Source organism: Arvicola amphibius, chromosome 4, assembly GCF_903992535.2.
Source record: "Arvicola amphibius chromosome 4, mArvAmp1.2, whole genome shotgun sequence".
NCBI classification, from domain to species: domain Eukaryota; kingdom Metazoa; phylum Chordata; class Mammalia; order Rodentia; family Cricetidae; genus Arvicola; species Arvicola amphibius.
In genome coordinates this window covers 148,158,802-148,175,945 of record NC_052050.1, presented here as the reverse complement: position 1 = coordinate 148,175,945, position 17,144 = coordinate 148,158,802, and the positions used below count along the sequence as shown (strand labels likewise).

Here is a 17,144-nt window from a genome sequence, read left to right as displayed (position 1 = left end):
TGAATCACAGCTAGATTTTCTTCAGGTCAGTTCCTCTGACACTGCCTGTGGCTAAACCGTGAGTCCCTGAGCCTCAAGGCTATGTATGACAGGTTCCTCTTTTGTCACATAGCTCAGTACTGTGCCTAACACAAACAGATGCTTTGCAGTGGTCCCAAAGATAGGGAAGGGACTTCTGGGAACTCCACTGCCTTCTGATTGGGATTAATTCTCATAAGGAATAAGATAACAGATGCACATGACATTTCTAAGCATGAAATAATTACAAAAAAACTTAAAATGTATGAGACAGTCGTGAGTCTCTGCTGGGCCAAGGCTGACACCGAGTCGCTTTCCCTCCTCCTCTCCTCTTTTGCTACAGAAAGGAAGAGAGCAGGCGATCTGGGGTCCCCGAGGGTTGTTACCGTGAAGCTGCGGTCTTGCTCCTTCATGGTGTCTTGCAGCGTGCTCTCTAGCCGGGTGCGGAGGGCATGGGCTTCAGCCACCAGTTCCTCACTGAAGACAAGGGTCAGATTACCAGAACAAGGTCATCACGATCTCACCAGAGCAAACATCCTGCTTTCAAACATGCTAAGGAACTGGCGCACTGCTCTAAGAACAATGTAGGAAGCACTCATGTCTTAGAGCACAGGGTTGCTGGCCGGTGATTTCATGGGTCTAGTTAACCCCTTCTCAGATGCTTACATCCCATGAGTAACAGTAAACACAGATGAACAGTAAACAGATCTTCGTATAAAAAAAAAGGCAAAAGACTTTTTAAAGGGTTTGTTTTTGTTTTATGTGCTTAGGCATTTGCCTGCATGTATGTCTGTGCACAGTGCACATGCAGTGCCCATGGAGGCCAAAAGAGGCCATTGGATCCCCTGGAATGGGGTTGCAGATGCTTGTGAATTGCCATGTGGGTGCTGGGAACTCACTCAGGTCCTCTGCAATAGCAGCCAGTGCTTTTACGTGTTGTGCTGTCTTGGCTGTTTTAGCCCCAAGACTTCTTTTTGATTTATGTATCACTGAATTTCTCTCCATAGTGCCAAAATCTAAAAATGTTCCCCATCAACTGTGTTCTGAGGGGTTTTTTTTGGGGGGGGGTGGAAGAGCAACCAGGAATTGAAGACATCCTAGTCAAGGGCTCTGTCACTGTGATATAGCCCAGCTCACAGGTTTGGAAAGGGATAACGAGTGTACACACTGCAGAGGTCTGGGAAGGCACATCTAGACTGAATAACTGGTCTCCTATCATGGGTTGTCTTCATGACATGGGGGCAAGTCAAACAAACTATGTTTCCTTTTCCAGCCACAGCCTGTGACACAGGGAGATAAGGCAGTCACCCTACCCCTGCCCCTGTTCATAATCACCCCTGCCCCTGCCCCTGTTCATAGTCACCCTGCCCCTGCCCCTGTTCATAGTCACCCTGCCCCTGCCCCTGTTCATAGTCACCCCTGCCCCTGCCCCTGTTCATAGTCACCCCTGCCCCTGCCCCTGTTCATAGCCTGACCATTCTGAGCGCTGTGGGTATCGCTGGAGGAAAAGTACCAAGACAGAGCCCCAGACTTCCCTTCTCCTTTAAACGTGACATTCTGTGTGGGAAAGAAGAGCATAGCCACAGAGCTCCTAGCCAGGCTAAAGGCTCAAGTCAGCTCCAGAGATAGCTGAGAGTCCATGACCCCGTGTCTGACCCCCAGAAGCTTCTAAGAGATGGAAGCATTAATTAAGACTCCGTAGTAACATACAATGAAACACCAAAGACTATATACTCCCTAGGATCAAGAATAGGAGTTTTCCAAACATCTTTATTGTCATGTGATTTATGTTATAAAGCTTGCCTGTTCACATTGTGACAACTCATGGCTTCAGCATATGCAGAGCTGCACAACCATCACTACTGACAGCTACTTACAGGAAGTTTTTATCATCCCCCAAATAAACCTTATACCCTCTACCAGTCAGCTCATTCCTCCCCACAGTCACTGTAGGCCATCACCCACCTCCTTCCTATGCCTAAGACAACTAGAGCAACAGGAACTAGACCAACAAGCACTGCATAAGCACCTGTCGTGCAAGAGGCCCAGTATGCAGAAGAAATGAGCAGTGTCAGTGGAGCTGAACAAAGCAGCCCCCAAGTCGGGGCCGTGAGTGGGTGTGCAGGACGGGAAGCGGCATGCCTTGCAGAAGAAACCACCACAAGGGACATCTGAGGAAGAAGGGTCTGTCTTGTCAGTAAGCAAATCTTTGTACTCCAGTGTGTAGCAGAACCGGTTAGAAAGAACTGCTGGGTACCACCCCAATTCAGAGGGTCTCCAGTAGGACCCCAGAGCCTGTATTGTTATTGTTGCTGCTGCTGCTTCAGGGTGAACTAGACTAGAGCAAGCCATTTGTAAGAGACAGCAGACTAACCCAAGAACCACACTGAGGTGTTCGCAAATGCTTTAAAGAGTTTGAAGCTCGTCTAGAATGGAGAAAAAACTCACTATTGGTTACTGATCAAATAACTTGGTCAGAATGTCACCCCAGCTAAACAGAGGACTTGGTTAAAAGTTAGGAAGCAGGGGGCTGGAGAGATGGCTCAATGGTTAAGAGCACCACCTGCTCTTCCAAAGGTCCTGAGTTCAATTCCCAGCAACCACATGATGGCTCACAACCATCTGTAATGAGATCTGGTGCCCTCTTCTGGCCTACAGGCAGACTACTGAGAATACTGTATACATAATAAATAAATAAAAAATAGAACGTTTACCTTTTAAAAAAAAAAAGTTAGGAAGCAGGAAGCAAAAGAGAAGCTAAAAGTCTTGCCAGGGAGGGGTTATAGTGTCTGCCAGGAAAGAGAAAAGGCCTATGGTGCCAGGGAGGGGTTATAGTGTCTGCCAGGAAAGAGAAAAGGCCTATGGGATGGCTCAGCAGGTAAAGGTACTTGTGGCCAAGTCTGGTGACTTGAGTCCAATCCCTAGGGTTCACATGGGGGGAGAAGGGAACCAGCTTCCACAAATGGCCCTCTGACCCTGGCGGTGTGCCTTGGCACATCCTCCCACATACAGAAATAGAAAATAAACCAAAAATTTATTTTTTAAAAAAGGAAAAGAAAAGAAAGGCTGAAAAGCAGGATGAAGGGAGATGCTGGGTGGGAACAGCAGTCCGGTCACTCCAGATAGAGGGGCCTGAAAGGGACAGGGACAGGGACCCAGGTGTGACAAAGAGGGCACACCTGAAGTGGTTTTTAAAGAACAATTAGCATCGATGTACAGTCTAACAATTTCAAAATTATCATTAAACAATATGAAATCCAACTCTTGGAAAGGGAAACTAGTTAGCAAGTGACAAGGGACTATAGGAACAGAATTTAAAAAGCATGCCTGTGTCCATAGGACCCGGCAGACACGGAAACGAGAAGCATACAAGATCCTCAGGCGGAAGTGATTGGGGACAAGCATGCTTGTCCAGGCCTGGTCTCCCCGTGTGCCCTTCAACATTACACTTGGCACTGTTACATAGCTTACCTTTTCTTGGCTGAGTCAGGCAAGCTGTCACAGGTACTGGATGGCTGGGACATTAGCTGACCAGGGTGACTAAGCCGAGACACATTCATGCTATCCGGGCTCCCACTGACTGGACCTCGGACTTTGCTCTGAATGACAATAAAAAAAGACAGTCAATAAAATTATAGAGTCAGTGGACTGAGGTAGCTAAGTGACTACTCAGGTTCTTGTAGAGAATCTGGGTTTGAATGCTAGCACCCACACTGGCTCACAAATGTCTCTGACTCCAATCCCTGGGGGATCCAATCCTCTGGCTCCTCAAACATCTGTACAATACCCACATGCAGACACATTCACATGCACACAATTAAAAATAAAATAAATCTAAGAGAAGAGAAAGGAGCCGAGCGGTGGTGGTACACACCTTTAATCCCAGCACCTGGGAGGCACAGGAAGACAGCTCTGAGTTCAAGGCCAGCCTGGTTTACAGAGCAAGTTCCAGTTGAGCCTCTGGCCATAGTTGGCCAGATATCTGCTCCCTCCATTTCTACCCTAAGCAATTCGGCGTGGAAGGTCATTCCATGTGGACCAGCTCCCACAGCTGGGGTAGCCTACTCCCCACTGGAACCCTTAGCTCCTCTCACTGCAAGGCCTGTCTCTTAGTGCTGAGACCCAACAGAGGGTCGCAGCATTCGGTCACTAGCTACCACCTGAGTGATTTCATTAGGAAGGGGAAGGGTGAATCCTTGAGGGTTTTCCCTTATGCTATAAGAATAAGGGGTGTCCCACACAAGCCAGTGTTAGTCGTGTCCAGTCTCACTCTCAACGGAACCCTAGAGCCACTGCTCCAAGTCACTCTCACCATCCAGACAGCACGCACCCTTCTGGAATGTGCTCATCACACGTAACTCCAAGCTCCCCCACTTCCGAGAAAGCTGGGGTTCCTGCCCTGAATTCACAGGCCGCCACCCTGACACTCCAGCGTTGTACACTTCTTTACTCAGTCTAGAGTGTTCTCTTTTGAGTCCTTGTCTGCAGCCCTCACCAGCCTAGAGTGAATGCCATACTCAGCCCCCGCATAGCTCTGCTTCCACAGTGCTGGGCACTCAGTGAACGCAGGCGGCAGACCACGGCAGCATGCATTATCTCAGATTTCCCCTCCCCTCTCCGTTCTTACAGGAGGAACTATATCCCCCAGCTCCCATCCCCGGGGAAATCTGCCGGTAATGCTCCTGACTGGGGCTCCTTCAGTTCTCAGCAGTGACAGTGAACTGTGCCTTGCCACTGTGACTTCCCCAGTACACCGTCTCCCCACTTGGCCTACAGGGAGGCTCCAGTCAAGAATCCTTACAAAGGGGCGGGAGAGATGGCTCAGTGGTTAAGAGCACTGGCTGTTCTTCCATAGGACACAGGTTCCATTCCCAGCACCCACAAGATGGTTCACACCTGTCCATCTCCAGGGCTTCTGACACCCTCACACAAACATACATGCAGGCAAAACACGAATGAAGATAAAATAAAAATTAAAAAAAATATTTACACGGCACCATTTTGTATCTTGGTTCCATAGTAAGTCGCCTCCCTTTCTTTGCCCTTTTGGGTTGTTTTGTTACCCGAGGCAGGGTCTTACTATGTCGTCCCAGCTAGCCTTGAACTTCCTGCTCCAGACTCCCAGGTGCTGGGATGTGTGCGCCACCATGCTAGGTGCTCTTTGTTCTTGAAGTTACTAATAATTGAATTTTTCTTTCGCCATCTTCTCTTACTTCCTGGTATATAACAGGTCCCTCTCCTAGCAGCTCCTGTATTCCAAGGCATGCTATTATAACTTGGTTCTTTCCCTTTGCTGATGTTTCTTCCTTCTGTTTTACTTTTTCTCCTTGAGTACCACCATAGCTGCGTTAAGCCGGGTGGTGGTGGTGGTGGTGCACGCCTTTAATCCCAGCATTTAGGAGGCAGAGGCAGGGGATCTTTGTGAGTTCAAGGCCAGCCTGGTCGACAAGAGCTAGTTCCAGGACAGGCTCCAAAACTACAGAGAAACCCTGTCTCGAAGACACAAAAACAAATCATGAGGGGAAAGGCAGTCTCTTCAACCAATGGTCCTGGGAGAACTAGAGATCTGTATGTAAAAAATAAAACAGGGTCCCTGTGTTGCATTCTGCACACACACACAAATCAACTCCAATGGATCAAAATCTCAATTTAAGATCTGAAATGATTAGAGGACAGGATAAGGAAAATATTTCACAGGCACGGACAAGGATATTTTGCAAAGTTCCAAGCACTCAGGAGATAACAGCAAGGAGTAGGTGCATGGCTTTACAGGGAACTAGAAAGTTTCAACACAGCAAAAGAAGCACCCCTCTTCTGACAGTTAAAATCTAGGATATGCAAAATTGAAGACCAAGAAAACCACAATCCAATGGGCTAGTGAAATAAACAGACAGCTCTCAAAAGATAAAAATAACAAATGGCCAATAAACATAGGAAGAAATGTTCCACATTACTAACTACTAGAAAAATCAAATTAACACTACCTTGAGATTCCAACTATCCTAGTAACAGTGGCAGTCATCAAGAAAACAAGGAACATCAAATGCTGGCAAGGACACATACAAAAGGGGACATTTACACTCTGTGGTAGAAATATGAAATGGTGTTGACTACCATGAAAATCAGTGTAGTGGCTCCTCAAAGAAACACGATAGACCTACTGTAAGATCCAGTATACCACTCCTCAGTATTTACCAAAGGCTCCAAATGAACACACGAAAGAGACACTTACATATTAGTGGTATAGGACTAGTCACAATAACAGTTATGGAAACAGCCTAGGTGTCCGACAACAGAGAAATGGACAAAGAAGATGTGGTCCACAGACACAATGGGATTTATTACGGCCACAAAGGAGAATGAAATTATGTTTGCAGAAAAATGGGGCTGGACACAATCTTATTAAATTAAGCCATTAGAAAGACAAGTATCCCATTTGCTCTCATTTGTGAAGCCTGGAGTCTATATAAATACCCACACATGACGTAACAGCAGAGGGAATGAAGGAAAGCAGGAGAGCGAATGGTTAAGAAGGAGTAGTAGTGGACTATGGAGGAGGAGGTCAAAACACATCATGTATTTGTGTGCACCTGTCTCCACGAAACCCAATTATTATGTACAATAAATATACACTAACTGAAAATCAGAAGTTGTGCATAAGAAGGTCTGGCTACAGTGCCAACAGCAGTAGAGACCTGGGTGAGGGCCAGCCAGTGCTGAACAAGAGATGTCCATGTTCTAATTCCTGGAACCTACAAATGGGGTCTTCCAGATATAATTCTGGGCCCTGACATCATCGGGTGTTTTCAAGCCAGCGACACCTCTTCGTCCGCCCCTAACACATTGACAGGATTCACAACATAGCTTCGGCTGGCCTCAGCTCACCATCCTTCTGTCTCAGTAAGTGCTGGGATTATAGGTGTGCTACGGGTGTGCTACGGGTATGCATGTGTGTGTGTGTGTGGTGTGTGTGGTGTGTGTGTGTGCGTGCACGTGTGTGTTTTGCTAGGGACTAAACCCGGGGCAGCTGGGGTAGGGGGCCTTGGTCCTTTTTTTGGTTTTGTTTTTTGATTTTTTGAGACACGGTTTCTCTGTGTAGTCCTGACTGTCGTCCGCCTGGCGGATTAAGGGCAGGTGCCACCACTGCCCAGCAACAGCTGGATTCTTAACTTCTGGCCTCTGACACTCTGAAAGAACAATGCCATTTGGAGCGCCTCTACTTGTGGTAGTTACAGTAGCCACATGGGTAAACAGAATCACCTCACATAAACCTTCCCTTCAAAGAAGACTTCCTGCCCACTCCACGTGCCTCTTCAGAGAGCAGTGGCAGCACAGTGGGTGGGACCTGAGCGGTTGGAGCAAAGGCCACTCACACAGGCAATCTTCAGAAGGTTCCAGAGCTCCTTCTGCCGCTTCTCCTGGAGCCGGACCACGGTCTTCTCGTCCTCATTCATAAGGCTCACCACCTCTTCCACCTTGGGCAGCAACTCCAGTGCCTTCTGCTTACAGACCACAGTTTTACTGTGAAGAAGAAACGAGCCACACTCTGTGAGATCTGGGAGGGCACAGCGTTGCTCCCGACTATTAGGGATCCTACCAGCAATCAGGCTGTTTCTTCACTGTGTAGGCTAATTCCACATCCTGTCCCGCAGCAAGAGAGGGAGCACCTACCTGAGCTGTGTGTAAATCACTCGTACTTTTTTCTCGAAGCTTTGGATTGCCTGGAGTAGGAGCCGTACCATTTCCTGACTGTCACCGTCTGTCCTCTGGTCTGCAGAGGAGAGGGGCATAGTTCTTCCTCCTGGCCTCTGGGGGAGACCAGTGTCTCAAAGGCAAGACACAATGGGCCAGGGCCACAACCACCTACCTCTTGGCTTCTCCCTTAGTCGTCTATAGAGCTCCCTCGCTTGCTCCTCTCTGGAAGAGAGAAGAGGCTAGACTCAAGGTCCACCAATGACATTTAAAGCACTGGTCTGCTAATTCTTACCAGCAGAATATCTATCTTTTAGACAATTGGTCATACATTCTCAATGGGGAAAAAAAACCGCCAGTTTTGGTACTATTTAGAAAATCCAAATGCTCCAAACAAGAACAAACTTAAGGATTATATTCCTTCTCTGCTTGGCTACAAGTGTGATTCAAGGCGCCATTTCTGAACTCTACTAAGAAAATACTTGCCTTCAAAACTGTAAGTACAAGACTAGATATAAACTCCTGTCTCTTCCCTGATACAGGAAAATGAGCTGACCCTGGCTCCACACACATAACCCGAGTACCCAGGAAGCTGAAGTAGTGTCTTCCTGTGAATTTGAGGCAAGTCTTTCTTGGCTCTCTAGCAAATACTGGATCAGCCAATATATAGTAATACTCTGTTTTGGAACAAACAACACACATATGCACACACACACACACACACACACACACACATGCTGAAAGAGAGAGAGAAAGAAAGAGAGGGAGAGGGAGGGAGGGAAGGAGGAGGGAGAAGATTCTTATTTGGAAACTTGAAGAGAGTAAAGGGTTAAAAAATAAAATACAATGGAGAAAAAATAATTGGTTGTTTTTAGGTTTCTCACCCTAGAAATTCTAGTAAGAGCACCAGGGGACACTGATCACTCAGGTGACAGAGCCCTTGACAAGCTGAACTCCCTGCCTGGAACCCCTCTGCCAGCACACAGGGCTGCACGCTAGGTTCTCCAGGTAGGTGGATCTGTGTGGATGCATTGACCCCTCTTGGACACAATGCCAAACTTCAGAACTCAGTTTTACTACCTGCTCTGGGAGCCACACCTAGACAAGGGTGGCTGGATGAGCAAAGACGCCTGCTGCCATAGGGAAGGTCTGCATGCTTGCGTGAGTGAGTGTATGCATGTGTGTGTGTGTGTGTGTGTGTATTTCGCATAGTCTGAAAGGTGCCTTACACTCCGTGAGGTCACTTTTCCTTGTCATTTGACAGACTGAATGCCAAGGTGATACACCAGGAGACATGCCCCATAGAAGGAACCTCCTGAGGCAATCCTCCCACATCAGAAACTGTACAGGGTGTCGGTGCGTTCTGGGGTACAGTGCAGTCCTCCCTGGTGGTACTCACAGGTCGTCCAGTGTGCCCCCCTGCTTCCGACCCATGGGGCTCCTCTGTAGGTCCACGATATCAGTCTGCAGGGCCATCATCCGCTCTACCAGATGCTTCACGTCGTCTTCCTGATGGGAAAGCTGTGCTCATGCCAGCTGATGTAACCAGGGCATCCTGAGATGGCCGGGGAGGGCCCTGCTAACTCACAGGAGACTTTCCACTGACTGACTAGAAGGAATGTGGGCTCACAAGGAAGATGGTCTGAAGCTGGATCTTCCTCGTTGTGAGACCCTCGGCAGTCACTTAACCGTAAGCCACAGTTTCCTTCCATAAAACAAACCTCTAGCAGGGCCTAACTACAGGGTTAAAAGCAGGAGTAAGCACAGTATCTGGCGGAACAGATACCCAGCATGCATCACTTCATCTTTTCTTACAGAGGCAGGTGCTAGGGCTGAGTGTCAAATTGGTGAGGATCAGTCAAGGAACCATGAGTAGAACACACACTTTTAATTCTTTTTTTTTTTTTGGAAGATTTATTTCTGCATGTGTGCATGCTGGAATGCGTGTGCCACAGTGCCTATGTGTGTAGAGGCTAGAGGACACTTTCAGGAGTGGGTTCTCTCATTCTGCTGTCCGTGTTGGTTCTGATTGTGTATTCCAGGCTAACACTTGGCCCGTGCGCTTCCAGGCAGTTCTCTGGTCTCTGCCTCTCAGTTTGCTATAGAAGTGCAGAGATTACAGATGTGTGTTATTACCAGCTTTTAAAAAGTGTGTTCTGGACATCAAACTCAAGCCAGTAGGCTTACTGCAGCAAGCCCCTCTGCCCTCTGAGCCATTCTGCTGGCCTCATGTCCATGTACCTTTAAGTATACATTAACCTGTTAGGTCTCACTCAAAAGTCATCCACAAAGTGGCACAGGCGAAGTCCCCTGGCCAGCACACAGGGAGTGAAGACAGGAAAAAGCTCTGGCAGGCAGGGTCTTGGATCTGTGCATGATGCACCAAGCTACACTTCCTTCTCTGGCCTTACGAAGAGCGGTTTCCAGTGACATCTAAAGTACACTGTGCTGAGCTTTTCCGTTTAAACCCTTCTTCCTTACAGATTTCATGTTTCAGTGAATTCATGCGGAAACCTCTGTGAAGAGGGGGCACTGATCTCCCATCCATTGCCCCTTTAATTTAATTTAATATTAATTTAATATCAGGCAGCTTTGGTTTTCCCAAGGGAATCTGATATTTTGCTTTTTTTCTTAAATGTGGACAAACTCTGCCCATCTCTCAAGCCTGGTATCTCAGGGCTCCCCGCAGCTACCACTTCTGTTCCCTTCCAGCAAGTCTGGTTAAGGTCAAAGGATGTGGTGAGGAAACCTTCAATTTTGACAAAGCAGCTCAAACCAGTATTGGACGAGAAAGCGGAAAATGGCAGAACAAAGCTCCAGACACCACAGTACGGAACCCTAGGGTGGGTCTCCTACCCGCCCACACTGCTCCACAGCCTGCTCCATCTCCTTCCAGGCCAGCAGCAGCTTCTCTGATGCTAGAAAAAAAAATATGAAAAACAAAACATCATAAAACTGAAAACAGAAGTTAAAAACTGAATTAAAAAAGGCCAGAGAAACGCCAGGAAGAAAGGAAGAGAGGGGGAAGAGAAGGGAAGAGAAGGGAAGAGAAGGGAAGAGAAGCGTCCAGCTCACTGCGGGGCACACTCACTGATCCCGAACTCAGTCTGCTCTCGGTACTTCTCCAGGTCAATCTGGATGCTGGTTTTGAAGAAATCCAACTTGGCCTTGAGTTGCTGGGCCATGGAGGCCATGGCGTTCTTCATCTTGGAAAGGCAGCTGTTGTTCCGAAGGAGATTCATCCTGCGGGGATGGTAAGAAGCAGAAACAGAACCTTGGGACACACTTGGCAGCTGGGAACACTTCCTACATAGTAACAAAACCCTCTGCCAAGAGAGGCTTGGCTGTAAGCACTCACAGTCACCGAATCACAAGGACAACTTCCTAGCCTGCACCAACACATAAAGGTCTATGCCAAAGATGGAATTAGCTGAGGTACTACACACAGCCCAGTACATTCATCCTAATTGGAGACTCCATCAGCAAGTCCCTTGCACACCAGCCAGGGATCACTAAGCTTCTCCAAGTTCCAGACTGCACACGGATGAGCTGCCCAGGCCTAAGTTCTGCACGCCTGCCCCATTTACCAACCCCTGACCTTAGGAAGTCCAAGGGCCTCCTTCCAGTCAGCCCACTCAACCACTCCCTTTCATCCAAACCAGAGTCTCCTCCTGTCCCACCTAAGGGTTGCTTCTGGATCCCTGCCTCAGCCACCTCTCTAGAGCCAAAGCCACCAGGCAATTTAAAATACATTCAGTAAAGCAGCACCGTACATGGCGGCTCGCTGTCCCTGCTGCAGCCGGTTGCAGTCCTCCTTCAGCGTCTGGATGCTGTGCCAGACTTGACCCCACACTTTCCTCAGCTGGAAGAAAGAGAGGTTCCGCTTGGGCTCCTGAACTGGAAACAAATAGCTGTCAGAGAGTACCTCAGCTCCAGGGAACCACATCCTGCCCCACGGCATCGCATCGCTGGTGTTTCTAGAGTTATATAATCACTATACTGTTACATAATTCTGCAGGCATTGTGGTTCATTATTAGTTTAAACATTTCGGTGTTCCATTAATCGTATAGAGGGCCAACTAAAAGCTACTGCCAATTCGATTTGAAGAAATCCAATGAGTCAAGCATGGTGACACACACCTACAATCCCAGCACTTGGATGGCTGAGGCAGGGTGTGTTTGCTGGGAGTTTGATGCTAGCCTGGGTTATTTTCAGTGGATGCTCTTGTCGTCACCACACTTAAGGATGTATGAAATTTTCATGAAAACACACCATCAGGTGAGATGGCTCAGTGGGTAACAGTTCTTGCCACACAAGCCTGTTGACCTGAGTTCAATCTTGGTACACACATAAAGGTAGGAGAGATCTGATCCCACAAAGTTTTCTTCTAATCTCTACATGTGTGCTGTGGCACAGATGCCCTGCCCCCAATAATAAAGAAATAGATGCAGCATTAGCCAGATGTTCTACAAATGTTTAATCAAGAAGTCCGGGAGCTCTGTAAGAGAGTCGATCTTTGATCTGTTTATTCTAAGTATGTATCTGTGAGACAGGGGCCCAAAATGTCCACTAAACAGTCATGCAATAAAATACTTTACGGTCATTCAGAACAAAGCAGTTCTGTGGTTCCCAATATGAGGAAGATGAAGAGAACATATGAGTGGAAAGGGGGGTACAGAGCACAACATTTTTTTGAGGGAGATGTCCAAGTATTTGATAACAACAGTTTTGCTGGTAGGCGAGCTTACTGGCTGGAGACCAGAGCCAAAGTGCTTTTCTTCATTGTATATTCTTTGGGGTATCTTTTGTGGTTTTGTGCTCTGTTTTTGTATCAGGTACCTTCATTAATTTTTTTTTAAAGAGTCTCATGTAGCCTAGGCTAGTCTTCAACTTGCTATAAAGTTAAACTCCTGATCCCCTCACCTTTCACCTCAACCACACATTTGTTATTTATATATATCAGTGCAACTTCAACAACACATCCCAGGAGCAGGTGGTGGTCCTCTGGGTAGCACTCTAGTGGGAGCGCCTGGACTATTCTCTGCATATCTCAAATACAGAAGGCTACCGAACCCCAGAACCAGCAGAACGTTTCCTTCCCGTCTCCCCCTCCAGCATTACCCTAAATATCACAGCTGGTGGATTTTAATAAACGATGCACTTACGGATACAGCTGACGCTCTCAGGTTGGGGTCTGGGGGTGATCTGAGTCTCATAGGTGATTTTACTGTTGTCAAAGAGAAAAACAAGGTCCATGTCCGATGTGAGGCCCTCATTTGGCTGCAAAGGGACAAGAACAGAATGAGACCTGGCGGTTCCACCCTTCCTTCCCAGCTACACAGGGACAGTCAGAGTACTGCCAACTGCCTACCAAGGATGCCACTGAGGCCTGGGAAGCCATGTGGCTCAGCCTGCTTTCCTCCCTGATCTCTTTATCTGAACCTGCCCCTCACGTCAGGTTCTATTTATGCTGATTGCTTTTCCTGTGCAGGAGTTCCCTGTACATCCCACAGTTCCCTGCGCAAAGTCTGGTTCTCATATGCTAACGTGAGCTCCGTCCGCTACTCCATTAGCACATTGGGGCAAGCGCCGTGTCACACACTGATGGATGAGCTGAGCACAGGTGCCCTGTACAGCTGTGTGGTCACTAATAGCTTGGTTGACCGGAAGGACAGAACATGACTGTAGCAACAGAGGCACAAGAAAGCACTAGAGGTCTGACCCATCAAGCAAGTTGTACACTGTACAATTAACTGCTTGTCATGCTGATGGTCTCCTAGGAGACCAAGTCAGAGGGAAACAGGGTAAGGTGCAGGAAACCAGGAACTCACCTTGCTGTCTGAGATGCACTGGGTAGCGGGCTTGTCTGGGAGCAGCACCAGCCCCGCCTCTTGCAGCAGCTCCTGGTCTTTCTCCAGGATTCCCGTGTCTTCCCGGATTCTGGTTTTCAGGCTCTGTAGACTCTCATCCTCTGTCACAGGGTATGTGTGAATGGTGCCTGTGACCATGTTCAAGATATGAACCAGCTGCAACACAACCCAGACGGTATTGGAAAACAATTTTCTTAACACATATGTGCCTTCTCTGTCTGTGTACTGGGAGGGGGCGGGGAAGCACATGTACATGTCACAGTGCATGCATGGAGACTGGAAGACAGTTTGAAGGAGCTGGTTCTCTCCTTTCACTATGCAGGTTGTAAGGGTTGAACTCGGGTTGTCAGGCTTGGTCGCAAGCATCTTTGCCTGATGAACCATCTCACTAACCCAGAAAGCAAATTTCTTTACAAACAAACCCATGTATTTGCCAAGATCCTCTGCTGCCCCCAGTGCTTGCCAGTGAAGTGCTACTCTAAGTCCCATCTTCCTCAGTAGTGAGCTGGTGGCAATGTCGGTCAGCTCCGCTTTCCTGTCCTCTATTTTAGCCCAAAGACTTGGAGCCTGAATTTCCTGCCAAAGCCAAGTGTCCCTGCTATGTCCCACTGGGGACCACAGCGGCCTTGACTCTACTCTCACCTTCAAGTTTAGGATGTCATCCAAGGCTCTGAAGCAACCATTGGGACCATACTGGGGGTCCGTGCCCCTTTGTCGAGGGTGCCACATGAGCATGAGCTGCAGCCACTTCTCTAGACGTTCCACCAGGACACTGCGGGCAGCAAAGGTAAGAGAGGCCTGAGCTAGGTGCCTTCGTGTGCAGATTCCAAAGCACAGTCTCTGGCTGACAGCTCATACTGAGTGAGGCATTTGCTTTGCAAACACAAGGACCTAAGTTTGATCCCAGATCCCATGTAAGAAAAAAGCTTATATCAGACAAGTGAATCCTTAGAGAATCAGCCAGCTTAGCTTGTTTGTTGAATTCCAGAACAATGAGAGACTCTGTCTCCAAAAAAAAAAAAAAAAAAAAAAAAGAGGTGTACAGGCCCTGAGGTTGTCTTCTGGCTTTCAGAGAACACACACACAAACACACATACATAAACATGTTGTGGGATATTAGTTGAAGATGTTACATTTGTTTATGCTGTGGAATATTTGTTTAATGTGACAAAGATGTGTTGCATTCTTTTATGTTACTTTTGTTTAACTCTGTGAAGCTGTGTTACTTTGCCTGTCTAAAACACTTGATTGGTCTAATAAAAAAGCTAAACGGCCAATAGCTAGGCAGGAGAAAGGATAGGCAGGGATGGCAGGCAAAGAGAATAAATAGGAGGAGAAATATAGGAAGAGAATAGAAGAGCTAGAGAAGGAGAAGAGGAGGACGCTGGGGGCCAGCCACCCAGCCATACAGCCAGACACAGAATAAGAAGGAAAGAAAAGATACACAAAAAATAGAGAAAGACGCTGGGCGGTGGTGGCGCACGCCTTTAATCCCAGTACTCAGGACAGGCTCCAAAGCCAGAGAGAAACCCTGTCTTGAAAAACCAAAAAAAAAAAAAAAAAAAAAAAGAGAAAGGTAAAAGTCCAGAGGCAAAAGGTAGATGAGATATTTTAAGTTAATAAAAGCTGGCTAAAAAAAGCTAAGCTAAGTCTGAACATTCATAAGTAAGACTAAGACTCCATGTGATTATTTGGGAGCTGGGTGGTGGGCACCCCAAAGAGCCAATGAGTAAAAAAAACAACAACAACAATATAAACACATACAAACACATTTTTTAAAAGCATGAGACAGGGTAGTATTCAGTCATGGATGCTGGCTGTCCTAAAACTCACTCTGTAGACCAGGCTGGCCTTGAACTCACAGAGATCCACCTGCCTCTGTCTCCCCAGTGCTGGGATTAAAGATGTGTGCCACTATTTTGGGCTCTGAGTGGAAGTTTTAAGCAGCCTTGGTCTGGAACCTGAGCTGCTGATTTGAGAGCATCTGATGGATGTACATACCAATGCTCAAAGTCCTCCTGCTGCCCACACTGCTCCCCTAGGCTCCTGCTGCCCACACTGCCCCCACCCTAGGCTCCTGCTGCCCACACTGCCCCCACCATAGGCTCCTGCTGCCCACACTGCCCCCACCCTAGGCTCCTGCTGCCCACACTGCCCCCACCCTAGGCTCCTGCTGTTCACACTGCCCCCTAGGCTCCTGCAGCCCCACACTGCTCCCCTAGGCTCCTCCTGACCACACTGCCCCCACCCTAAGCTCCTGCTGCCCCACACTGCCCCTAGGCTCCTGCTGCCCCACACTGCCCCCTAGGCTCCTGCAGCCCCACACTGCCCCTAGGCTCCTGCTGCCCCACACTGCCCCCTCAGGGCCAAGCCCACGTGTCTCTCATCTTTCCAGTCAAACCTCCTCCTTCTTCATCGGCCCATGTCTTCTCAACTCCCCTCCCCCAAGTCCCCAACTATAGCACACCTGGTGTCGCTCCACACTGCTCCTTCTCTGTCCCCGAATATGTGAGCGGTCATCAACCTGGAGCTTTCTTCTGTATTATGACCCAATTCTGATGCACTAATTAACCCTTGTATTCTAGCTCTAAGACTAGACCACAGTGCCATTCAAACCTCAAAGCTTTATTTGTTTGGGCCTGACAAGGAACACAAAGAGGGATAAAGTATAACCCCTGCCCTTAAATGACTTCCTGTGGAGTAACAGACAAAGACTGTGCTGAAATGAATATATTTCAAAGTAGAGACATGTCATAGTCATGTCATAGTCAGCTTCAGCTGTCAATGTCAGACCCGGAGTCAGCTGGGAAAAGGGAACCTCAAATGAATTGGCAGGGTTCTGCTCCAATCTCTACTCTGGGTCCCTGCTTTGAGTCCTTGTCTTGGCTTCCCTCAAAAACAATACGATATACAAATAAATTGTTATGTGAACTGAGCAAAGAGATGGTTTGGGAGCTGGTGGAGAGCTTGCTTTGCATGAACAAAGACAGGGATTTTACCTCCACCATAGCAAAAACCAACCAACCAATTAATAACAACAACAACAGCAGCAACAAAGAAGATTTTTAAGGGAGACGAGACACGAGAATCCATCCTTTGTCTAATGCTGAGAAGGACCGTCAAGTTCTCAGTCACAGGACAGTATTTTGCTATCCATCCAAAAGCCCAGAGGGTCTGGAGATGGCTCACGGTCAAGAGCACTGGATGCTCTTGCATAGAACCTAGGTTTGGTTCCCAGGATCCACATGACAGCACACAACTGTCTGAAACTCCAGTTCCAGGGGACCTGACCCGTCTTCTGGCTTCCACAGGTACCAGTCACTTAAACATATATTATGAAAATAAACAGACAAATGTATCAGACCTGTGTTCTATAGAGAGGAATACACACGCAATGAACGCCCGCGGCCTTACCTGTTCAGATTGTTGGGGAAGGGCAAAGAGCTGGAGAACTTCACAACTCCGTTCACGTCTTCACTGACAACAATGTCCACCTCGCTCTTCTGCCGGACTTTGGAATGCCTGCAGATGCCATTGTAAGATGCCCTTTACAGCACTCACGG

At 47.8% G+C, this 17,144-nt stretch overlaps 1 protein-coding gene across 1 annotated transcript in view; it reads right to left on the bottom strand.

Annotated features, from left to right (window-relative positions):
- Ikbkb (inhibitor of nuclear factor kappa B kinase subunit beta) overlaps positions 1 to 17,144 on the bottom strand; it is a 47,681-nt gene that overhangs the window by 1,867 nt on the left and 28,670 nt on the right. Inside the window, exons 9-21 of the mRNA XM_038326907.2 lie at positions 16,996 to 17,103; positions 14,224 to 14,353; positions 13,543 to 13,737; positions 12,877 to 12,991; positions 11,484 to 11,607; positions 10,802 to 10,953; positions 10,567 to 10,628; positions 9,110 to 9,219; positions 7,886 to 7,935; positions 7,690 to 7,789; positions 7,392 to 7,539; positions 3,490 to 3,617; positions 405 to 495 (exon numbers count right to left, since the gene is read on the bottom strand). Of these exons, the coding sequence (XP_038182835.1) occupies positions 405 to 495; positions 3,490 to 3,617; positions 7,392 to 7,539; positions 7,690 to 7,789; positions 7,886 to 7,935; positions 9,110 to 9,219; positions 10,567 to 10,628; positions 10,802 to 10,953; positions 11,484 to 11,607; positions 12,877 to 12,991; positions 13,543 to 13,737; positions 14,224 to 14,353; positions 16,996 to 17,103 (1,513 nt within the window). The remainder of the gene's footprint in view (positions 1 to 404; positions 496 to 3,489; positions 3,618 to 7,391; positions 7,540 to 7,689; positions 7,790 to 7,885; positions 7,936 to 9,109; positions 9,220 to 10,566; positions 10,629 to 10,801; positions 10,954 to 11,483; positions 11,608 to 12,876; positions 12,992 to 13,542; positions 13,738 to 14,223; positions 14,354 to 16,995; positions 17,104 to 17,144) is intronic.